The sequence below is a fragment of the Mus musculus genome, chromosome 15, assembly GCF_000001635.26.
Source record: "Mus musculus strain C57BL/6J chromosome 15, GRCm38.p6 C57BL/6J".
Lineage (NCBI taxonomy): Eukaryota > Metazoa > Chordata > Mammalia > Rodentia > Muridae > Mus > Mus musculus.
In genome coordinates, this window is record NC_000081.6 from 18,971,230 (window position 1) to 18,997,278 (window position 26,049).

Consider the following 26,049-nt stretch of genomic DNA (forward strand, 5'->3'; position numbering starts at 1 on the left):
CAATGCTAGAGAGTGCATGCTTTAATCCATTCAATTCCACGTTCTGGGGTTGGCAGCAGAAAGGAGGGCTCAACGTTAGAGACTAATTGTTTGATTAAGTGATCTGTATGTGGCCTGTGACTTGGATACAGTTTCTGAAGGGACTAGATGTGGCAGGACAGTGATAAGACTCAGGTAGAAAGCAGGACAAAGCATCAGAGGGTGAGATGAAAAACACCACTCTTCCCAGGATGTGATGCAAATGGTTCCACAAAATTCAAAAAGACCACCAGTGTCTGCTTGCAGGTACCACGCACACAGAAGATGGAGGAAGCAAATACTTTCCCATCCTTCTTAATAATGAGCACAGGATTCTAGGAATCCAGTCTTCACAAAACCATGCTGTCATTCACATACAAATGAATTATAGTATTTCTGCACACATTTTACACTGATAAATCAAGGACTACTAACATAAATTTATCTTATGTCATACCATCCTAGCTAAGCTTTTAAGAAGGGGGAACTGTGGACTCCAAAGATTGCTCATGCCACAACTGTAAGGTTTGTTTGATACACATGGTGTTGCATAAACAACCACAGGTTAATAGGAAGAGATATGCTTATCATGTGAGCTTTCAGTTCTGTGATGAAGGCAGCTGAATGATTGAATTAATTACACACCGCACCACTTTTCCTACAAGTTACTTGACGTTCCTTACTTTATTAATATCAGTTCAGAAATGAAAAGCAAAGTATCTCAGAGGGAAATTTTTATTTAGAAAAGTTATATGTAACAGATTTGTTTTTGCAGTAGTGCAAATACATGGAAAGGTTTTAAAACCATCTCATTATATTTCTGTTTTAGCTATTCCTAAAAATTACCTTTAGCAATAGAAAATTGAGATGCTCTAGCACTTGGTAACAGAACCACTCAGAGTCTAGAAACAATTTAATAGCAAGCATGCATGTGTGTTTTATGTTGATTCCCTTTATTGACTAATGATGTTAACCCATTAGGTTAAATATGGCTTATGTGTTTTGTTAAAAAAACAAAACAAAACAAACAAACATAATGGCAGTATAAAATAATTATAAAGAGCATTTGTACAGCATATGTGGATTCCCGTAAATGCATTCTTTTATTCTTTTCATTATCTATATGAGATAGACATTTTAACTTCCTACCCATTTTATGATTTGAAAACTGAAATTTGTAAACTAATACTAATCAATTTGTAAAATGATCATGGTTCTACTTCGGGGAGATAAGAAACATAATGTAAAGCCCCTTAATTTGAAATTAAATTTGGTACATCTAACTATTTCACCAAAATTGGCATGTTAGAAGCATTCTTTACCTTCTTTTGGCCATTTTACCTTTAAAGGCTCATGTCTAATTTATGATTGATATACTTATATAATTTATGACTTATTTAATCAGTTTCATCCATGACACTCAAACATTTCTAAATATCAATGCATTTTGGTAGAAAATGGAAATGTATGTTTTGGTGGTAGTATTTGTCTGATGCTAGAGAAACAAAATGAGGAAACCACTTCTGGGTTCCCCATATATTTTAGGCTGACAGATAAGTAGGCACGGCCTTTCAAGGAATTTCTCTATAATGTACATAAAGATTTAAGGCAGGAACATCACCGAGCTGTGAGACTGTCATAATCCCTGCCTAGTACAAGAGAGATTTGATTTAATAAGTGCTGATTTTCACTTTGTAAATAGAGTCAACCTCTCCTCTACTGAGAGTCCCAAGGTAATGTTGGCCCCAGGCTGATCTGCATATTTAAAGTTATCAAGTAATCTTTAACAAGAGCAACTGTCAGGTGTGTTCCAGGAAGATGCTTCAAGAAGATGAAGTTAAAGGGTCTCCTTTCTCTTTTAGATCATCTAGGAAATACAAATATAACCATATTTAAACACTGTAATTGTGTTAGGTGCAGTTAATGTGATTTTATTAATATATACTAAAATATGTTTAAATATTTGCCTGTTTATTTTTTGTCATTTATATTTCTGTCTAAGTACTTATGGTTCATGAGTTAGAAAGAAATTATTCCAGTAAAGAATTTATTTATTTATTTATAACATTTATTTAATATCCAGTAAAAGTGAATTAAGCCCTAGGTCTATCCCTTGGCTGTCTCTAACCCTCAATTCTTTGCATGTTGGTAAGTTTATCTTTCTCTTTCTCCTCCTGCATATTTGTTGTGTATTTTCTCTAAGCTTAATTTCTCTCACTACATTTTTTGCTAGAGAGATAGCTCAGTGATTAAGAGATTTTACTTAGCGGGGTGTGGTAGCGCACACCTTTAATCCCAGCACTCGAGAGGCAGAGACGGGCAGATTTCTGAGTTCGAGGCCAGCCAGGTCTACAAAGTGAGTTCCAGGACAGCCAGGGCGACACAGAGAAACCCTGTCTTGAAAAACAAACAAAAACAAAACAAAGAAACAAACAAAAAACAAAACAACAAAAAAAGAGATTTTACTAATTTTTCAAGATAACATTCACATGGTGGTGGCTCACAATTGCCTGTGATTCTCGGCTTTTACGAGAAGGTTCACACACCTGCAAATAAATTTAAAATATATTCATATTATAAACAAAAGTACACACGATTTATGCATATGTATATAAATAAAAGTTGATAAAACATGTGTGCTATATTTTGATTAATGCCAAAAGCACAAGTGACAATTTATTTTGAATGTAAAAAGATCAACCTAAATTATTATTTAAAAGTCCTTCTAAGACATAGTAAAGCTTTTCAAGCAGAAGATCAGCAACAAAGTGGCTGCTGTTGCCATCGTCGTTGTCGCCATTGTTAGGGAAGGTAAAATAAATAAAGGTAGCACTCAATATCAGGTGTGTAAATTGACTTGACTGGACCCGAGGGTTCAAGGCAACTGGAGTTGTGTCTGAAGTAAGGCTGGAGGGAGGAGGGAAGTGAGATCACAGCATCTCTTAAGTGTGTGATTCACAGGAGTGAGTAACCAGGTCAAGGAAAGATTTGAGGGATAAAAGGCAAAGGTACCAATAAAAAAGTACTTGAAGCTTTTGAAGCTTTCCACCAGAAAAGCTTGTCTGGGGAGAGGGAGGGAGCCAGGCAGGGGCAGGTTGATGGAGGGAGAGAGAACAACTTCAAGTTGAATTCTGATGTGGCAGAAAATATGGATTGCAAATATATAAAAGTTGGAGAAAAATGTGAATCTGACATAAGACCATGTAACATGTCGGTGAAATCACGCGTTTAGGGTGGTACAGCAAGAGGAATTAGCCAAGTTTTCATGTGTAATGAAATAATGTCATTATTTAAGAGGAATCTATGGAAGAAGCGACATCTCTCTGGAAGAGCCTAGTTATTCCCATGGAAAGTGCCTTATACTAACCTACTTAGCAGTTATCATATAGGTCATAATGGGAATCAGAGTCCCTGTTTTGTGCTGTCTTAGAAAATTAACTTCGACAACACTCTCAGTACTGGAATATGGATATGAATTTGCTGTACAAAAGGGTTTCTAGAAAACGGAGAAGAATTTTCTGTGCAAATATGTCTATGCTGTTCTTAAGGAGGTTTTAATAACACGTAAACTCCAGGTGAAATGGAAAAGGGACTTGCCAGTAAGTACAAGGCAATCCTTTGTTTATGGCAGACTAACTTAAACTTTATCCTAACCTCCCCAGTCTTGCATACTTTTATGTTTCTATGAGTCTCAGTCCTGTGTATTGATGTAATATACTGACAGACAATTGCGATGAAATGTCAAGATAGATTCTATAGACTCGGGAGATCAATGGTAGCCTATCTAAAGCCTTGTCATGTTCCCTTCCCCAAGGGCAGAGGGAGGAAACGAAAATATCCAGCCTGGCTTTTGGCTCCAATTTAACTTAAATGCCCAAACTAAGCTGGTGATTCTGTCTCCTGTGCTCACAGATTTAGTTTTCTGTCTCCTCTGGTGAGAGTCTTCAAATCGGAAGCCTTAGCAGTTTGTCAGTCTCCAGTGTGACTTTCAAGTCTCCTCTGCTTTCTCCTAAACGCCCATTTAGCACTGCATAATTTCCTTAACTACTCTGCACTGCCTCCAAGGAGCTTTATCTTGTTTTTAATTTCTTCCTGTTAAGCTCATTAAAAAACATCTTTTGAGCATTATACAATGGAATGGTTTATAAACGTGCATAATTGTGTCATTTTTCTTAAAGCAAGTATTGTTTGCGATTATTATACAGCACTGAGATGTTGCAACAAGATTACACACAAAGCAAATAAAAAAATTAAACTAATGTTAAATTATTTTGTTGATTCGTATATGTGGAGCATTTTCAAAAACCTTCACCTTGAAAAGTGGAAACTTCTTATGTAAATGTGATAGCAACAAGGGCAGAGAACAAAGGATTAAGAAAAATTATCTCTTTCAACCTCATTTTTTTTGTTGTTATCAACAAAACAAAATAGCAGCTATTTGTTCCTAAGCTCAAAACCTGAAGAAAAGCAATTTGCCCTTGTCCCTGTCTGGACTGATTTCTGGCATTTCATTTGTTGTTCTAAAGGGCGTCACCCATCACACTTGTTAGTCTGATTATGCTTTATATAATGTCCCTTACTTAAATTGAACTGTCAATTATTTTTAATTTGACTACAAAAAAAATTCTGCAAAGTTTTTAATCCTCAACACAGAAACCCTGTCACTGAGATGCACAGTAGAGCATGTGACCTTGGATAACATTCTGAAATACTGAAAACCTAGGAATGCCTCAAAGGTGACTGAAGTCTTGGATAATGACAATTCTGGTGTCATGGGAGGTTTTCAGTATCAACCTGGAAGTGCTCGCCTTTATGGAACTACATGGGTTGCTCTGTTTTGGGGAAGGCCTCTTTGCAGCATCGTCCCACATGCAGACCCAGGTGCTTAAGCTAACAACCATCAGAAGAGCATCCTCACCAGGAAGAAATATTTGCGCACCCTAATCATTAAAGGAGAAGCAGATGATTCAAGTTGACACCTGGGGATGAATTTCAAACAACTATAAATTGGAATTGATAGAAAAGCTAGCCACATAATTAAAGCTCCATCAAGTGTAAGATAAAAAATAAGTAGCATGCAAATGAAAGGAGATGGACAACAGGGCTGTGTTCCTTTGCCTTTGTCAGTGTGTACATAAGAGTCTTTGCTTCTTCACTCCAGTTCTCTGCCTCTCGACTCGCATAGAGACTAACCCAGGAAGGAGAACAGACTGGCTCTCAATTAAAGCAGTATCGGTTTGTAGGACAAACAGAGATACTGTGAGCAGCATAAGCAACTCAGAAATAAATAGTAGAGTGTTGATGCATCACCCTTTCCTGTATTTAAAGCACACAATTGAACCTTTAAATGTGATAGAGTCCAAATTTGATTGACCTAAAATTGGTTATGAGCAAAAGGTGTTTCCAAAGAAAGCATTCTAAATTATATCTGCAGACACTGAATAAAAATGCTTCCCATTAGCTAACACTGATGCCATACCAAGAGGTAGTTTCGATGAGTGTGGGCCAGCATGGGGATTTTTTTGTGAAACTCTTTGGTTTATTTGTCAGAACTAAGTTTACACAATTTTGATGAGTGAATTCAGTCTTTTTTTTTTTCAGAAAACTCTGGAACACTTTGAAGACAATTTTCTTTGAGTACAGAGGGAAAAAAATTAATGTATCTTTACACTCATTTACATAAATACTTTCTAATGGATGAGAACTGATGATAGTCAATATAATTATATCAATAAATTCAAAACAGTTGGGTGTATTTTAAACCAATAAAACATATTCCCTTTTCTGTGTAAGTTGTAGAAGCTACTAAAAATCAGCATGAATAGTACTACCTCAACAGTATCAAACCCCATAATGAATATTGTCTCTAAGCTAACCAAGAAGTTAAATGAACTGATAACTTTCAATACTTGAACAGACATACAAGAAACCAAGTTAAAAGTGAACAGACTTTCAGATCTAAGCACATGCTGCTAAGCAATCAAAGAGATCCAAGCCAAAAATAAAAATGTAGGACAAAGGCTCAGGCACATAACCACGGTGAAATCCACACGAAATTAAAATTAATGGAACAAAGAACATTCTCTCTTTTCTTTCTCTTGGCCTTTTCCCTCATCCCGTGTGTGTGTGTGTGTGTGTGTGTGTGTGCATGCGTATGTGAATGTATGTGTGTGTATGCTTGTATGTGTGCATGCATATTTGAGTATGTACTTGTATGTGTGCGTACACACATGTGTGTGTGTTTGTGTGTTAAAGTTGCATGGGAATTCTGTATACAGGTGGGGCTATGGTCACAAGGAGGTGAGCATAGGTCTTGGGGTTCCCTCTTTTTACTCTTACCTTATTCTATGACATGGATTCTCTTGGGCAGCCAAAATGTCTCGATGAGCCTCATGCCACTGCTCCTTATGCTCTTGGAGTTATTGTCCTTCCTATATCCACATCCTTTCTGCATGTTCATCACATTCTCTGACCCACTGAGCCACCTTCCCAGACTCCTTAAGAAGACGACTTAAATTCATCTAAACAAAATACATTTGTGCCCTCTCCATATTTCATCTTTCATAATTTAATTCCTCATAAGCAATATATTTAAACTGGTCCTCATTCAAGGTGATGTAGGGTTAATCTACAGGTTTCTGAACGGGTATTCTTTTTATCTCCTGGTAGTTTAGGAAAACAGGTGCCATTGCTCCAACTAGGTTCATTAGTTTCATTTTCTCCACTGAGCAGGTCAAGTCCACAGCAGCAATCCTAGAACCCTTGGTGTGACTATCCTATCACAGGCTCAATGATTTTTGTACATTTCTATAGTTGGGCTAACTTCATGTTTCAGGAAGTTTTTTGTTTCTTTGTAGACAGTATGCTCATGAATTTCTTGGACCTCTAGATTTAGCTCTCTGTTTCCTGGGATACATCCCTCACCAAGTTACTTAAAAAGAACCAAAAGGAATTGGCTGAATATGAAACTGTCTTCCTCAGGGAATCAAATTTAATTAATATGGTGGTTAGAGTAAACATTCAAGGGCCAAAATAATTTTATCATCAAATTTCCATGACATTGCTAATTTTCTAGCACACTTTTAGAAAAGTCCCAGTGACAGTTGAGTTCATTCCCTCATGTGTAGTTCTAAGTTATGGATTAGTTTTCTTTACCCTCTGGCTCACTTAATCTCTCCTGGCCTACTATTAATATTATGTTGATCCATCTGCTATTTTTGCTTCAGTGATATTTTGATACTATAATTTTATTGCATATCTCCGTCCCTTTACTTCACTCCAAACTGTCACATATACCCTACCTACCCCTCCTTTAATTTCAGGGCCTCTTTTTATTTTCTTTCTTTTTTTAACTAGTTATTTGTGTATATATATATATATATATATATGCTCATAGAGAATATTATTCCTAAATATAACCACTTTGACTCATATACTTCTTTTTGTCCACCTGATTTCAGAGCTGATTGTTTGGCACCGGACACTAATGGTGACCTTTTCCCAGGGAACTCCATCTCTTCCATTCCCAGATTTTTTCAGTTGCCTGTCCTTCTTTGTGCAGAGTAGGGGTTTTGTGGGCTTTATTGGCCTGATCACTACTTTTGTAATAGTATTTTGGGTCTATATCAAAGAGGTCAAACCATACACTATTCAATGTACTCCAGTTTTTATAGCAAGTTTCTTTTATTCTTGGAGGTTCACAAAGATAGTTTCACAGTAGAGAAAATGTATAATTTTTTTAAATTTCAGAAACATGACTTTTCCTTTCTTTTTATTTTTCGGGGGGGTGGTGGCTTTATGCAAAGTATATACAGTGCCTTTTTTATTTTAAAATTAGTTGACAAATGACCAAGACCAACATCTGAACATTAACTTTTGTTGGGTAGAAAGACAAAACCCACCATGACTGGGAGATGGAAGTTAAATAGGGGAGGCAGAAAGAGGACACTCAGAGCTCTCTGTGAAGATGGGTGGACATGGCTCTTAAAAACTTCATTGTCCCTTTGCAATCTTTTCAAGTTAAAAAAAAAAGGCAGGTTTGCCCTCTTGTGTGTTAATCTCCTTCTAATTCAAGCAGCATTATACTTTTGTTTTGGGGGGAAAAATCTCACCACTTCTATAAAAACACAAAAGAAAAAACTCAAGTTACAATGTAGTCGGAGCTAGCTACAGGACTCTGTTGCACACAAACTCCTGTCATGGGAGACTCTTCTCTATCAGCCCCTGGCCTCATCACCAGATGTCCTTCAGTCAAAACATGGCTTTTCAATTTCATGTCGATACTCTGCACCTACTGGTCATTCACCTCTTTGGCACAGGAACAGAGGTGAAAGCCCAGCCTACCAGATGGGAGTCAGGGGTGGGCGGTGCTTATGTGCTTGGCTCTTCATTCACTTGATTTTGGTATTTGGATTTTCTGGGTTTGGTTTTATTATTATTTGTAAAGCAACCACTCTGTGCTTTGTTTCTGCATTTGCATCTTTGTGGATATCAATGCTTATGTAGCTGTGAGGCATTAATTTCCACAATATGTATTCCAATTATGTTTTCCTTTTGTGAGCTGAATTCAATACTCTTATTACTCAGAATGTCAACTGTGACCTTCTTTGAAATATGTAACTTAGACCTCATAGGTTCATGACAGTTATGGCCCCAATATGCAGGTTCTGGTTGTAACTAGCACTGATAGCCTCAAGGTAGATATGCACAAAGCTCAGGTGATGTGCACATAGGGAACTGAACAGAGCTGGGAGTCTCAGGAAGCATATACAACAAAAATCCCTGTGCCTAATTTACCTTCTGTTTGACTAAACAGGGCAACTGTTGTACAAGGTGCTTTTCATGTTAGCTTTGTCAATGGATTCATGTACTTATAAATATGTAGACTATCTACACACACGTGTATTATACATGTGGATGCATCTCCTTATAAAATCTAAGGCTTGATTTTTATAAGTTCAGTAGGTATAAAATTTTTTCAAATCATCCTTTTAATTTGTAATTTCATAGCTCTGGTTTGGCACACTTTGTATCTATTTTTATGATTTATTTCTCTGTAAATGGTTTTCCACATCAAACCTAACTTTTCTACTCGGCCATCTGTGTTTGTTGTTCTTTGGGCCTTTAGCATATGTTTGTTAATATAGGCACTAAAGTATGTTCTCATCATGTATAACATGTTTTATTTCTTTGCATTATTTTTTACTTATAAATGTTTTGAGTGTAGAATGACTTATTCATATTCTTACCTTTTATTTTAGCAGATCTTAACTGCTTCTTATTTCAGAAATCATTCATGATGACAATCAACAATGCATTGACTTATATTGACTTATAAATTAATTTACACATTTTAGAAATATTCAGTAGATGTGTATGTGTAGATTTGTAGGATTGTTGCAGATGGAATTATTGTAGGCAAAAGACAGACCCAGTATGCTAACTAAAATGGTGGGGGCATCTTCTTATAAAAATCTAAATGACTATGAATGCACACACACGTGTGTAATATATGTGTATATATATATGTGTGTGTATATGCATATATATCTGTGTGTGTGTATGTGTGTGTGTGTCCAAAATACATTTGACCTATTGTTCTATATCTTAAAAGTTTTTCTTCTTCTTTTAAAATTTTATTTCTGATTGTTTAATGGCTTCATAGTTTTTAAAGATTTTTATTGGTTTTGAATTTAAAATTTAATTACATTATTTTTTTCCTTTCTCATCTTTCTCCAACCCCTACCCTTATGTAGACTTCTTGGAGGTGTGTCATGAAGGTGGGCTTGAGGTTTGTTTCTAAAGCCTATGCCAGGCCCAACCCAATCTCTCTCTCTCTGTGTGTGTGTGTGTGTGTGTCTGTCTGTCTCTGTTTCGCTCTGTCTCCATCTCTCTGTCTCTTTCTCCTTCTCTCTCTCTGTTTCTCTCTGTTTCTCTTTGTTTTTCCCTCTCTGCCTCTCTCTCTGTGTCTCTCTGTCTCTTTCTCTATCTCTGTCTCTGTCTCTCTCTCTCTTGCATACATGGCCTCTAGTCTTTCCTTATTCGATATCACATCTAATGTGGCTCTGTGTGTGTATTGGTGTGTTAAAATTCTTTACTTTTTGTGGCTTTAAGATTGAACTCTATCTAACTAAATGTTCAGAGAGTTAAAATATACTGCTCCCACCTTATAAATGTCCTTTAGTTCTTTTTCTCAAAAGAAAGCTCTTGAAGACAGAGGTCTAAGAAACCAGCAAGAAGGAACCCCCAGGTAGTGTTGGCCCCAGTCCTTTCTTGCTAGTGTACAGATTCTGTCTGAAGTAATTTTAGACTGCTTTAAAACCTTGCTCCCAACCTAGTGTAGATGTGGCAGTTATTCTGCTTCCCTCATAGTTAAAACTATCTATGTCTGTAAAAATCTAGTAGGCCAGGTTATCTGAAACCAAGCTGTGAATTTGAAATGCTGCATTTAGGGGCCAGTCTGTATATGATTCTTCTTTAAACTTTATAGGAAGCATTTTGTTCTCTCTGGTATACCCTATGGCCTAGAACTCATGGCAATCCCCTTACCTCATCCTCTCAAGTGTTCTATTTATAGCTGTGAGACAAGATATCCAGCTACTTTCGATTTTATTGTGGAGTCTATCTGCTACCTCAGTAACTTTATGGTAGGTTTTAAAGAATTGACCACCATTTTTTATAGCTTCATGGACCTATCAAAATTATGATAACTTTATTTTAGCATGACAAATGTACACAGGCAAAAATAATATGTCTACTTCTCATGCTCATCATTTTGTTGCAGTTTGAAAACTATATTATTTCATTACACACACATATATACAAACATATGATATATAATAAGATGATATATATCATATATATGTCTTTGTACAACATAAAGACATTAATCACATTTTCAGTTAAAAGATCAGACTATTATGCATAGGTTTGGTCTTCTCCCAAGATATAAGATACAATTTGCTAAACACATGAAACTCAAGAAGAATGAAGACTGAAGTGTGGACACTATGCCCCTCCTTAGAACTGGGAACAAAACACCCATTGAAGGAGTTACAGAGAAAAAGTTTGGAGCTGTGACAAAAGGACGGACCATCTAGTGATTGCCATATGCAGGGATCCATCCCGTAATCAGCTCCCAAACGCTGACACCATTGCATACACTAGCAAGATTTTGCTGAAAGGACCCAGATATAGCTGTCCTATATCATGAACTAACCAGTACCCCGGAGCTCTTGACTCTAGCTGCATATATATCAAAAGATGGCCTAGTCGGCCATCACTGGAAAGAGAGGCCCATTGGACTTGCACACTTTATATGCCCCAGTACAGGGGAACGCCAGGGCCAAAAAGGGGGAGTGGGTGGGCAGGGGAGTGGGATGGGTGGGTATGGGGGACTTTTGGTATAGCATTGGAAATGTAAATGAGCTAAATACCTAATAAAAAATGGAAAAAAAAAGTTCAGACTAAATTATTAAGCTAACATTGTGAAAAACAAGCCCAGTTTAATGGCTTTATTGAGTGAATCTTTTATTTTCTTAATATTTATCCAATTTTGTTGTGTAGTATATCACATTTTTTTTTATCCATTCTTCAGTTGTGTGACATATAGGTTGTTTCCAGTTTCTGGCTATTTTAAATAAACCATAGTTGAGCAAGTTGAGCAAGTGTCCCTGAAGTATAGTGGGGTATCTTTTGAGTATATGCCCAGAAGTGGTACAGATGGTTATTGAGGTAGGACTATTTCCAATTTTCTGAGAAACTTCAAATTGATTTCTAAAGTGGTTGTAAAAGTTTGCACTCCCACCAGCAATGGAGGAGTGTTCCCCTTTCTTCACAGCCTTACCATCATTTTCAGTCATCTTGTGTTTTTTTTTTAGCTTAGTCTACATGGTACACAGGGATAAAGAAGAAGCAGAGATAGAGGGAGCAGCCAATACATGACTGGCCCAAATTAAGACCCATCTCATGGGAAGAGAGCCAACCCCTGACAATATTAATAACACTCTGCCATGGTTGTAGACAGGAACCTAGCATAACTGTCTCCTGAGAGGCTTCAACCATTAGGCAATGGAAACAGATACAGAGACCCATAGACAAACATCAGAAGGAGCTCAAGGAGTTTGGGTGAAAAACAGGGAGATAGAACTGAGCAAGCCAAGATCCAACGTGAGCAAGCCAACTGAGCAAGAGGGGTCAAGGATACCACAGAAAGACTTACACAGTCAGCTAATCTGAGCCCATGGGGGCTTCAAGAGACTGAACCACCAACCAAAGCCAATGCACAGGCTAGACCAAGGTCCCCATACATTTGTAGCAAATGTACCGCTTGGTCTTTATGTGGGTTCCCGTGAAGTAGGCTGGGAGGAAGGCTGTCTCTGTTGCCTGCCGTAGGTTCCTCTTCCCCTACCTGGACTACTTGACTAGACATCAGTCAGAGAGAAGGTGCTTAGTCGTGCTTAAATGTACCCAGGATGGGGTGATAACCTAGTGGGCTTTCCCTTCTGTGAGGAGAAGGGAATGCCAGTAATAGGATGAGGGATTTGTAAGGGCGGGACTGAGAGGAGAGGAGGCCGGGTTGTAATTGGGATGTAATGTGAATAAAAAAAAATAATAAAGTTTGAAAAAAAGACCACAAAAAATGTCACTTGTGCTGAGGCCCCTCTTATAGAATTACAAGGCCCCTGCAAGACCACATTTCAAGGACATTTTTCTTTTTTTAAATTTGGTGACCTCAATGATAATATTGGAGGATAATGGGGAAATAATTTATCATATACAAGTTAATATGAGAGAAATATAAAAAAATGACCTAGAAATTTTTTTATCCAGAAAAAATATTTAAGTCGTTCTTTACTACAGATCTTTCACAGAAGTAAAACTAGAAGTAAAGGTAAAGGACCCCGAGAAAGAAATACTAAGGCAATACCAGGATGGTCTGCACCTCATTTTGTATACTAAAGAGAATTAAGCTCCATCCACGTGGGTGCTATCAGCAGAAGTGTGCTTGCAGCTGATTAACCCATCAGAAATTACAGTTCACTACCAGGTGTTAAAATATAAATCACATTAGTGGTAGGGGAGGTTCATGTTGGAAATGTCTGCAGGTACGCCAAGGACTTAGATATACCCATGTTTTACTCCACAAGGAACGAGGCTTTTTTTCAGAATCTAGTTTATATACTCTGTGAAGGGCATCCTTTTATTTCCAACAGAGACCGTGCGTTATTTTTGTTGTCACGAATACAAATGAGATCCCTATACATTGTGACTGGTTCCGTGCCGTTCTGAACTGTTTTGATCTCCAGCTAAAGGAGGAGATGTAAATAACTTCACATAGCCTGGGAAAATATTAAGTGCAAATATTCACTCTGCATCAGGTGATTGGTTCTGATTATGTAAACACATGCAGGTGCCCTTCGGGACCCAGACACTAGTGAAATAAAATAATTTAATTTTCAAATTCAGAAATCCTGATACTATTAGCAGTTGGTACTATTAAGAATGTCATATACAGGACAGTATCCACAAAGACCCACATTTTTCTCCTAGTTTTCATACGTGCACTCAAAGTACTAGTTTATCAACATCTAACATAGAGCATAAATTATACAATATCATTTTACATGTACTTTACTTTGAATATTCTCTAAAAATTCTTATGTATGCATATATGTATACATACACATACATACATGTGTATACATATGTGTATGTGTACATATATGTGCACATATGGTAATGCAGTAATATATATATATACACACACAGATATGGATATGCATATTAACATTTATACATTTTCTTTGTTCTGTCCAGACACCATCCATCTCAGAGTTCTTGAATCCTCTCCAGTTGGCACAGCTGTGGGAAGTGTAAAAGCCACTGATGCTGACACGGGGAAAAATGCTGAAGTGGATTACCGCATTATTGATGGAGATGGCACGGATATGTTTGACATTATAACTGAGAAGGACACACAGGAAGGCATCATCACTGTGAAAAAGGTGTTCAGATTCACCAAAAACCAGTATCTCTGTCAAGGGAGTAGACATTTCCTTGTGTGCTATTTGCTCCCACATTAGCTACGAAAGGAAACTCCACGGGCGTGATCAGTTGGGTTTTACATTACACGTAAATGAGAAGGCTCTAGTATGAGAGCTCGTTAGACATTCTGAATATATGCCCTTATTTGTAACATGAAACCTGAGATTTGAAAAAGAAAACAGGCAAGTTAATATATGTGTAATTATATTTTTTAGCCATGTTATTAAACCCCACGGTAAAAACAATGTTTTCTTAAAGAGCAGTTAATAACTAATAATGGCAATATATCATCACAGTCGGGGGCATAAAAATAGCATGCTATCCAGATGCATGAGCCAATAATTAGAGTTGCTAATAAAAAGAGACAGAATGGATTGGAACATAATTTAATTGTTCACATTTCCCCTTCTGCTATATAAATTAAATCTACTGCTAACATATGCTCAGTGATAGAATTTAGAGGTAGCCAGGTTTTTTTTTTTCAATTGGCTCCATCATTACAAGAAAAATAAGGCAAATTTCTATTTAGATCCAAAAGAAATATCATGAGAAGAGTAACCACTGAGATATTGGTAACCAATACAATTATTCTGGGATGATATTGAAGGCAAAGGACACACAACCAATTATTATTCCAAGTGACTAGCAATGCTAAAGAGTCACTTTTATCATAAATAGGAAGTAGCAATAACTAACCAGCGGGTAGCAATAATCCACACAGAATCTTTGATTTCCTTGTGTGAAAAAACAATGTAGAAAAAACTAAGCAAGGAATGTTTTGTGCAATGTTTATAGGTCAAGAAATTATGTTTAATATCTGTGATATCTAAATTATCTCAATTACAAACATTCCTTTGCTTTATAATACATCATGAAATTGTATTCTCATGAAGCTAATATAACTCTTTCTTCCCTCCTTTTATAGTATTTTGTTTATCTTGAATGTGCCTTATAACTGCTGTAGTTTTATTAGAGTTTGAAATCCCATAAGACTTCATAGTTCCATGAATCCATTACACTGGTGGAAATATTTTGACATATTTTTTGAACGTTCCATATTTTTAAAATTTAGTAATTATTGCCTTAAAAAGTTGAGTCATAACCTGTATGTCATCAAATACATGTATACACAGAAGCTTACAACTTATCAACCCATTTTTAGATGAAATTACTACCCTTATGAGATAAATTTAATATTCATCCAAATTTCTGCAATAATCTAATTATTTTTCTATGTTCTAAAGCATTTGGCACCTTGACTTATCGAGTCAAATTTTTAAATATTTTTTTTTTATAATGAACAACTTTCAGGATCTTTAAGTCCTGATGTAACTTGGGAATGGCAGACATCCCATTGCCCCAAATCTAACTAATGATTTTTGCCTTCATACAGCCACTTGACTATGAGAACCGAAGACTATATACTCTGAAGGTGGAGGCAGAAAACACCCATGTGGATCCACGTTTTTATTATCTAGGGCCATTCAAAGATACTACAATTGTGAAAATCTCCATAGAAGACGTGGACGAGCCTCCTGTTTTCAGTCGATCCTCCTATCTGTTTGAGGTTCATGAGGATATTGAAGTAGGCACAATCATTGGTACTGTAATGGCAAGAGATCCTGATTCTACATCCAGTCCCATCAGGTACTTCAGCCAACATTTAAGATTAAAAGAAACAGAGTTGAAAGGCAGAGAGGGACCAAGAAATTCTCAGTGCTTACAAGAGTTTCTCGGTAAATTCTACCTAATTTTGGTGTTCACATAGTTGAGGGGATGTTTTCATTGAGTGTCATGGGCAACACATATTCCAGCTTTATGGTTTTCTAGGTTTTGCCTTTTCCATTATATTAATGGCTTGTGTCATGTGTTTTGAGTCATTAAAATGCTGACGATTTTGATCATGGATACAGATCAAAGATACATGGTTGAATAAAAAGCATAGACAGGCCTACTCCTTCAATAGCTTAAAGGAAAAAATTCTTCCAGCTTTGCTTCATTATTGTGTGTTTTTGTTTTCCTTTTTACAGCTCTTTAAAAATGTTTGAATATTCCGGAAGCCACAATATAATTTCTGTACTTTCTTTGCTTTTCTTTCTATGCAATTTTAAAGGCATGTGACGTAGGATTGATACATAAGAGTGAACAAGATTCAAACCTTTCACTTGCATTTTCACTGGTACACTAAAGAAATACAAGTGTCTGTGTTCCTTGCTCAGCATGAAAATGAGCATTTCCTTTAATCTGTTAGTCTGTTGTGGGTCTGGGATTTCATTCTTCTATCTAGTTGACAGAAATCTGAATTTGCATTCACGTGACCCACTCAAGTATGAGTTCAAATGTTTGTTTTGTAATTGCTTAGTGAACTCTTATGAATTGTTCAGCTTTAAAATGTGAAGAACCTTCAGTTTCATGTTTTGTGGGATCCTGAGTGTTCTCAAGTGAACAATTCTGTTTTCTCTGCCAGTCTTCAAGAGTAATTGTACCAGGCAGAAAGTAATATATTTCTCCATGTAATTTATTCATATAGTTTATGCAAATACATTTTCTTATATTCATGCATTCCACCACACGTTATGTACTGGCAGAAAAAAAGAGAAGTGTACATGATGATCACACAGTGCTCCCATCTGCCAGCTGAACTTTGCCATAAATGTTTTTTTTTTCTAGATGATTTATCAAAATTGCTGTTTTATAGATTTTTCTTTTCCTTTAAATTTTCTTAAAATTACTGATATAGACATTTAACTTTCCCCCACTAAATACTTAATATTTTCTCGGCAGAGATACAATTAGAGTAGACCATGCTATTTGTCCCAGCTTTCAAAACAGATTTTAAAATATGACTTGTTGGTTTTGCCTGTTGGTTTTAAAACAGTCTCGTGTAACTCATAGTAACCACAACTGTACAGTGTATCCAAAGTGGACCTTAAAGTTCTGAATTTGTTGATTTTAACTTTCTAATTCTAACTTTCTTCTGGCCCATGCTTCTAGATCTAGACAATGCAGTTCTATAGTCAACCCCAGAGTTTTATGTATGCAATCCAAGAACCCTGCCCAAATATGCTGCATTCTAGGAACATATATATTGTTTTTGAGGGTTAAATTTCAGCCAAGAAATGGATGGACCTGGAGGGCATCATCCTGAGTGAGGTAACCCAAACACAAAGGAACTCGCACAATATGTACTCACTGATAAGTGGATATTAGCCCAGAAACTTAGGATACCCAAGATATAAGATACAATTTGCTAAACACATGAAATTCAAGAAGAACGAAGACCAAAGTGTGGACACTTTGCTCCTTCTTAGAAATGGGAACAAAACACCCATTGAAGGAGTTACAGAGACAAAATTTGGAGCTGTGACGAAAGGATGGACCATCTAGTGATTGCCATATTCAGGGATCCATCCCGTAATCAGCTCCCAAACGCTGACACCATTGCATACACTAGCAAGATTTTGCTGAAAGGACCCAGATATAGCTATCTCTTGTGAGACTATGCCGGGGCCTAGCAAACACAGAAGTGGATGATCACAGTCAGCTATTCGATGGGTCACACGGCCCCCAATGGAGGAGCTAGAGAAATTACTCAAGGAGCTAAAGAGAACTGCAACTCTATAGGCGGAACAACATTATGAACTAACCAATACCCCGGAGCTCTTGACTCTAGCTGCATATGTATCAAAAGATGGCCTAGTCGGCCATCACTGCAAAGAGAGGCCCATTGGACTTGCAAACTGTATATGCCCCAGTACAGGGGAACCCCAGGGCCAAAACGGGGGAGTTGGTGGGTAGTGGATTGGGGGGGTGGGTAAGGCGGACTTTTGGGATAGCATTGAAAATGTAAACGAGGAAAATACCTAATAAAAATAAAATAAAATTAAAAAAAATTTCAGCCAAGGACTATTGTTATAGTTACAAGATGTTTCTCAGCAAAATAAAATCAGTTTGGGTTTTCATAGAGATTCATCATTAGTATACATAAAATCTATCTTTGGGCATACATCAATAAAGTAAAATGTTAAATGACAATGTTTATCTAAGTATTAGAGTACTACCAGCTATAATGATCTATATGACAATGACTTTACTCCATGATTGTAGTATTTTTCACTTTGTTCTACCTTAGATAGAAAAATGCAAACAAATCAACTTAGATATTATGATTTTGACAGAACCTAAAGATATGTATCTTAAATAAATGGATATATATCATGCTAATCATGCATATATTATAAATATGCATTTTATATCCAATGATTTCATTTTCTTGGTGGAAACAGAAAATATTTGGAAAAATTCTGCCTTTACTGAATAGGTACAAAATTTTCATCATGTGACCCCATATATTTACATTATTGTAGGAGTTGTAAGGCATTTGTAGGTGATATAATGGATAGAAATAGACAATAGTTAGAAAAAAGATATTGTGTTTGGACTGAGTAAGTAAAGACTTTAATGTATCACTATCCATTCAGGTTGTATTAGGAGTTATATGACATCTAGAAGTAATGAACAGCTTACAGGATATTTTTATGGTTGTCTGAATATTATGTTATCTTAGATTTGAGCATCAGCATCTGAGAAATTTTGTGTCAACAGAATTCAGTCTCCAGTTATATCAGGGGCATATTATAGATATTCAGAAACAATATAGTTATTAGTGTCATATTTGTTGGATGGTTTACATTATACATGGTATGAATGTTATCAGTTATTCTGAATTGTTTATGCATAAATCAAAGAATTTTGTTTGAGCTTATCCTGGAAATAATTTGAAGAAACAAAGTGAAAATTGCCACATAATTTGCCAATAAAGAGATAGAAATAAAATTATGCTATGAACATATTTGAATAGACAGATTTAGGGTGATGAGATGGCTCAGCTAATGAGAGCTCTTCCTTCCAGAATGATGAATAGAGTTCAAATCTCAGGGTTCAAATGATGGGACAAGAAACCCAAGTGCAGTGGGCTGTCCTCTGATCTCCATGTATACACTGTGGCATGCACATAAACACACACACACACACACACACAAACATGCATGCACGCACACACACACACACACACACACACACGCACACACACCCACACACATGAGCACGCACACACAAATATAAAAATAAATTTTAATGCAGATTTCTTATGTTTGCTTTCAAGACACTGCCAACTAATTCTCCACATTATTCTATTCCTTTTTAAATTAAGGCACAATAACAAGAAAAAACAAACATAAATTGAATTGAGATTAGCCAGTGAGATTAGCACTACCCTTATTTTGTTTTATGTATTAATCAAAACATTTCAGCTTCACGTCACACTTCTTCACAAGTAATGCACTTTGCAGTCTTCCAACATACCACGTAATTCAGTATATCATTTCTTTTTGGTAAGTATTGGCAGGTTGTTCTCATGTTTGAATATATTTTTCACTCAAAGAAGTTTGCACATGAGAGTCAAGTAGTATTCAGTAGAGTGTCAGCTAGAATTTCTTTCTGATCGGAGTAACACTGGCAGTAGGCTTGATAATTTCTTGCCTTATTTCCTGTTTCGAGCTTGTACTGAAACAATTTAGAATACAATGTCAAAAACGGAGATGATTAATACAGGATGGTTTATATTATAAGGTTGCAAACTACTTCAACTACGATGGACAGTCATGGAAGACTGGGGGAAGAGGGTGAACATTTTGAATTATCTTTCTTTCTTTCTTTTTCTTTTTTTGGTTTTTTGAGACAGGGTTTCTCTGTATGGCCCTGGCTGTCCTGGAACTCACTTTGTAGACCAGGCTGGCCTCGAACTCAGAAATCCGCCTGCCTCTGCCTCCCGAGTGCTGGGATTAAAGGCGTGGGTGGTGTGGTGGTATATGATATGTTTTATTTGATTATGGCTTAGCTGTGGTTTCCTAAAGATATTGCTGTTTACCTTGATTATGCCACCACCGTGAGTTATACTGCCATTTAGGCTTTCAAGTGCCGTATAGCATGACATGTCATATCAGGTTCAAAAGAATTTCCTTTCCTTTATTTATGAAGATTTTACTCTTTACAGATGCATAAGAACTTCTTATACTGGACTGGATCAATTTTAAAAGGCATTACGGCATTTATTTTATAATCATACATGTGATTAAAGAACCTGAAGCTAGATAGGTACCACAAATCACCAGTTGATAATGTATTGCACTGATGAAAGCAGTCCATTGTTCTCATTAGTAAGGAGACTGAGTTTCTAACATTGACCCTTTAAAGTGGGCAATTGGAGTATTTCAGCTCAGACTTACTTCCTGAGTACGGTCATTTACCAATGGAACTACATGTGACACTACTCTGTTTCCCAAAATACATCCACATTTGTTGATGTTATATGGTAACAGGCAATAGTTTAAATAATGGACATTTGCAGAACTTGTATACTTACCCAAAATAAAGCACTGGGTCAGGCCTGGAGTAACAAATGTGCATCTGTTTCAATTGCTGAAACAGATTATATTCTGCATCAGCTCTGCAGTTTCTTATCATTTTGAGTAGGTACAGAATGACTTTGTATTTTACTATTTGTCCTTGCAAACCATCAATATTGTTACCATGTGTTTCCTTTGTTACCTATTTTCAGATTTACATTGGATCGCCATACTGACCTTGACAGGATCTTTAACATTCATTCTGGAAATGGATCGCTTTATACATCAAAGCCACTTGATCGTGAATTATCTCAATGGCACAATCTTACCGTTATAGCTGCTGAGATCAGTAAGGAATTATAATTAATGAATATTTCAATTTCGAATAATTTTCTTCCTGCATTTTCATATATTTGTATGATTATTTTATGTTCAAATAACTCTCTCTATACACATTAAATTTCAATGGGCTTTTTAAAATGACTTTTTAAAATGTCAATTTTTTCATCATTTCCTTTATTTTTAAACTGAGGAACATAGCTAAACATATTGCAGCTCTAGTAAAATGATATCTGGGCTTTCTTGGGTATTTTGACATCCCTTGAGTATTGAATTGCCTAATCCATTTTTTTTTAATCTCTGGTGCAGATTTGTTTTGTTTTGTTTTGTTTTTTATAAAGTTGAATATTGCAACAACATCCAAGACATATAAATTTATTTCATTATTCTGATTTTTTCAAGTTGTTTTTAATATAGTTTGTTTATTTCTTCTTTTTTATTGTGAATTTGACAGTTTGCTGTATTTGTAATATTTTCTTTGAATTTATTAGCATCATATCACTTGCTCTACTGAAATTTATTCATGTTTTTAATAACAGCACTTACAAATTCTTTCTATTTTGGGTAAATGATTTCTATAAGTATCTTGTAATTCTAGTCTCTCTTAATTTATCCTTCTTCTGGGAGGTCTTTACTTCTCCTTTGATGTTGAAGTCAACTTTGCTAGGTATAGGAAGTCTTATCTTGATCTTGTTTGGCACTTGTTTTCTATCAGGATCAGAACACATTACCTTCCAAGTTCTCTTGGCATTTAGAATTCTTTATGAGATATCTTCTATTCATCTACTGTATTTGCCTTTAAACTTACTTAGCACTGCTTTCTATTGCAGACTGTAATGTTCTTTCTTTGTTATGAACTTTTACTTAACTATGTCATGGTGAAGTACACATAGGTTAGAAGATCTAATCCTAGACTCTAAATGCTTCTTGAACATGGATAGCTGTGATTTTCCCCGGATTTGGGGAGTTTTCTGATTTTGTTTTACTAAAGAAGTTTTTTTGTTTTGTTTTGCTTTGTTTTGTTTTCATCCTCAAATTACAGCCCTCTTCCTCAGACATACCAGTAAAGGAAATGCTTATTTAAGGGTACCTACCATTCTTACATTTTCTCTTCATGCTTTCTGGGTTGTTTGTTCCTTTTTGTCTGACACTAATAATTGAGAATATGTTTCTTCAACTCTGTTATCTTTTCTTCTGCTTAATACAATCCTTTCTAGAAGCTGTCAACTAATTTTTCTTTCTGACCTTTAGAGTGTCTTATTTTCTCCGAGTTCCATCCAGTTCCCTTTCAGATGTGTTGGCTGCCTTAATTCATTTTATTATTTGTAGGGTTCATTCATTTGTCTTCTATTTCTATATTGAGAATGTTCGTATCTTGAGATTAGTATCATTTTATGCTGCTATATGATGACCTTTCTAATAATTTACTCTAATATTGAACCTTGGGGTGGGGGGTGGGGTATCAGTCTTGGGTTTGATTCACAGCACTGTGGGAAAGCTAAGTCTAGGTAGAGGGAAAAGCAAGTGCAAAAATGATGAGATGTGAAGAAGTTAGGCACTTCATTTCTCTGTCAAACAAATTGTAGTGCTGAGTGTTTCTCACTCATGTTATAAAGGCCAAGGCTTATCTTCCTACAGTTTTTTTTCCTCATGCCACCTGATTCAGTAGAGCTAAAATTAGAAAGCAACAAGCTGCAAGGTCACATGACCACAGCAGGGCAGGATGGTGGCATAGATTGCTTTCAAGATCTTTAAATTAGAATTTCTCTTGCTAATATTTTTATTAACCTCATCTTATGGAAGAGCTCTGTCTGTGGAGATTTTTGTAATTTTACAGTCACACTGCCAGAAGCAATAAACTGGGAATCAGATTGATTATTTAATTTCTAAATCTAACACTTAATTCTGTGCTTGCTTTAAAGAAAAAAAAATCAATAGTTCATCCAATTAGAAAATGGCAAGTTAAAGTCTGAGATGAATACATTTTTAAAATTGCAGCAGCTATCGTTCCCAGAGAGGAATGTGTCATTGTTTAGCAGACTGTTGAAAATCATTATGGACCCAGATGTGACAACACATAACCAACACTCAGAAGGCCAGAAGGCTGAATCACAGTGATGTTGGGGAAGCCCTGCCTCAGAGTACAAGAATATTATCAAACCCTAAATAATAAATAAAAGGAAAAAATCACTAAGAAATTTGAGATGGTGGCAACAGAGACTTAAATTAAAGGTGCAGTCTGTTACACAATAAAGGAATTTAAAAAGCCACATACCCACACTTCTGCAAACCTACTCCCAATACCCAATCCCTTGCTGAATCGATTGTAAGGCAAAGCATCTCTGTATAGTTTTAAAAAGAAGCATCAACTTTCAACTGAACCATGCTGAGAAACTGCCTAAAAATTCCATGCATGTAATACTGAGTCAACACACCTTTCAGTCGGAGATATTGGAGGCAGTTATTACAGACTCAAACCTCGTCTGAGTCACCCAAATTCTCAGGATTATGTGAGAAGTCTAGTCAGATAACATTTTTTTAAAGCTTCTAACTAAAATAATGAATTGAGCTCCATCATCCTAGCCAGGATCTGAAATAGAGTCACGCATGCCTTTTCCAGACACCCTGCTTTGTTTAGTGAGTTATAAATGACAGTGTCATGTGAGTCCATCAATTTTAAAATGTATTTTTTTCCTATGAGGGAAAACTTCTATTTCTCTGTCTTCACCCAGATCTAATGAGATCCAATTTGGAGCTTCTGGAATCTGATTGTTTGTGCTGTCTGCTCAACTCAAGATCCTTCTTCAAGCTCAGTGAGCTTGCAATTGCATTTTCTATTTCAGAAGCTTTGAGAAATTTAACTTCTAAAGCTAGTTGAAGTAATTATGATTCTGTAAAAAGCGAAGCCAATTACGTCTTAAGTGCTAAGCCTATTCTTGCCCTTAAGCGAAATCAATCTGTGGAATAAGGGCTGGAAATGCCCACCTGCCAAACGCACGTAGCCAAGACCCCAGTACGCTGTTCTGAGCATTGAATGCCACGAGAGTGGAAGAAAAAAAAAAGACACATAGAGGGGATTGTTTTACTAGGCTTTAAACACTGGTTTGATGATAAATGTGTTCCACACCAAGCCCTGAACAGGACAGTGGTATGTGTAAATGAACCTTTTACAGAAGTGTTTCCAGGTCCCGCCTCTAACAGCTTAATTTTCTGCTGCACAGCAAAACTCACATCATGTGAGAAACATGGTCTGCCTTGGGTAATTATTCAGTGCATTATTCCATAGCATAGTTCTTTTCCTTCTTTAAAAAAAAAATCTAAAATGCCAGGTGGAAAATGCAAAACTCTAAAATTAAGGTCACAAACAGTGACATTATAATAAACTTGTGACTTTTAGAACACACACACAGGAAGCCAGAGAGTTCCTATAATTATATCAATATCTGATCATTATTGCATATGATAATATATTTTAATCATATGCATTATATATGCATATATATGATATAGTATATGCAATATATGCTTTATATTATGTATCATATATAATACCATTATATGTGCATGTAATATGATATATCATCATGTGCAATATATAATACATATGATAATATATTATTATATGCAATAACAGTCAGATTTTGATGTAATTTTATGTATAATTTATGTTGAGGAAAAAAGTCATTCAACACATGCAGAAAAGTTACCTTTTTTGAAAGCCCTGGAATCAAGAGAATGATTCAAGCTTGTCTCTCTTTGGATGACTGGAAAAACTTATGCACGCAAAGGAATGGCCTTACTTGAGGACGCACATCCTTGCAAGCCTTTATGCCTCATGCCTTGTTGTTATAGTACAGTTTCCCTGGAGGATTCTGAGGCAGATTCAGGTGGTTAAATATAAGCCAGCTGCTATCAGTACGATTCTTCCTTGGAATGCTTTATATTTTTATTTATACAGAAGCTGTAGCATCTGCCAGAAAAAAAAAAAAAAAAGATTAGTGTAAGCACTGTTTTCTGAATAGATGACTCCAGGCCTTATGCTTTATAAAGCACATCCATCCCGGTGGATTTAGCTTTTGATTCAAAGAACCTTGAGTTACTTAGAAAGAAGCTGAAGAGTCTTCTTATTGTGTTTGAAAAGGGTCTCAGAAAGCAATTTCTTACCTATGAAACTTTTTTTTGTCTCTTTCAATGCCATCAGCATAATTAGAAAGTGGCGCTTCCAACATGAGTTAATAAAAATAAATATTTTGCATTCGTCTCACTCTATCAATAGGTAAAAAAAGCACGTTGTAGAAGCATACCCTTCCACTCTTCTCCATAGAAACATCAGGAGTTGAGGGTCCACTCTACATGCATATACTCTAAGTATTAGCAAACAGTCTAAGAATGAGGGCAGTAGGAACACTGAAGAGCAGCATTTTTTTCTGTTTTGTTTTGTTTTGTTTTGTTTTGTTTTGTTTTGTTTTGTTTTGTTTTGTTTTGTTTTGTTTTTGACAGGGTTACTCTGTGTAGCCTTGACTGTCCTGGAACTGATTCTGTAGTCCAGGCTGGCCTTGGACTCAGAGATCTACCTGCCTCTGCCCCCCAAGTGCTGGGATTAAAGGCTTGAGCCACCATTTCCCAGCCTGTTTCTCTTTTTTCATTTGTCTTATTTTTTTTTATTCTTTTCTACTTCTTGTCCAGATATTCATCAGATCCAAGAGAATGGAGGGACACTGTTAGCATTATTTGCATCTTTTTGTTATGTGTATATTTTATTGTGATAATTAGCCTAAACTCCTGTGTTTAGAAAGAACTGAACAAGATATTGTTTGATTCTAAAGGTGATTTCATTGGTAATATTTAAACCATTACGAGGTCCAATCTCAAAATTGATGCTTTGTTAAAAGATTCTCATCAAATCAAACTCCTGTGAGACCAGAAGTCCTGCTTTGATGTATATTTCACAATGTGAGTCAGAGGAAAGATGGAGTATATTGACCAAAGTCAAAACACATGAGTGGTGAACTTGAGAGTCAACAAAGCTCATGCTGACCCTGAAGCCAAAATTCTTAACTATACAGTACCATACTCTGCATTGTGTGCTACGGTACCGTACTCTGCATTGTGTGCAGTAAGACTTTGAAAAGTCACAAAGTAAATTCTGGTAGTTTAATATATAAGAGTTAACAAAAATTCAGGTTCGAATGAAAAGAAGGTTGAATTTCAATTAATAGTGTTTTGTTGTAAGAAGGGA

At 36.1% G+C, this 26,049-nt stretch overlaps 1 protein-coding gene across 3 annotated transcripts in view; it reads left to right on the forward strand.

Annotated features, from left to right (window-relative positions):
* Cdh10 (cadherin 10) overlaps positions 1-26,049 on the forward strand; it is a 197,338-nt gene that overhangs the window by 152,361 nt on the left and 18,928 nt on the right. For all 3 annotated transcript variants that reach the window (XM_006520100.4, NM_001316758.1, NM_009865.3), the window contains exons 6-8: positions 13,837-14,024; positions 15,458-15,711; positions 20,684-20,820. In XM_006520100.4, the coding sequence (XP_006520163.1) occupies positions 13,837-14,024; positions 15,458-15,711; positions 20,684-20,820 (579 nt within the window). The remainder of the gene's footprint in view (positions 1-13,836; positions 14,025-15,457; positions 15,712-20,683; positions 20,821-26,049) is intronic.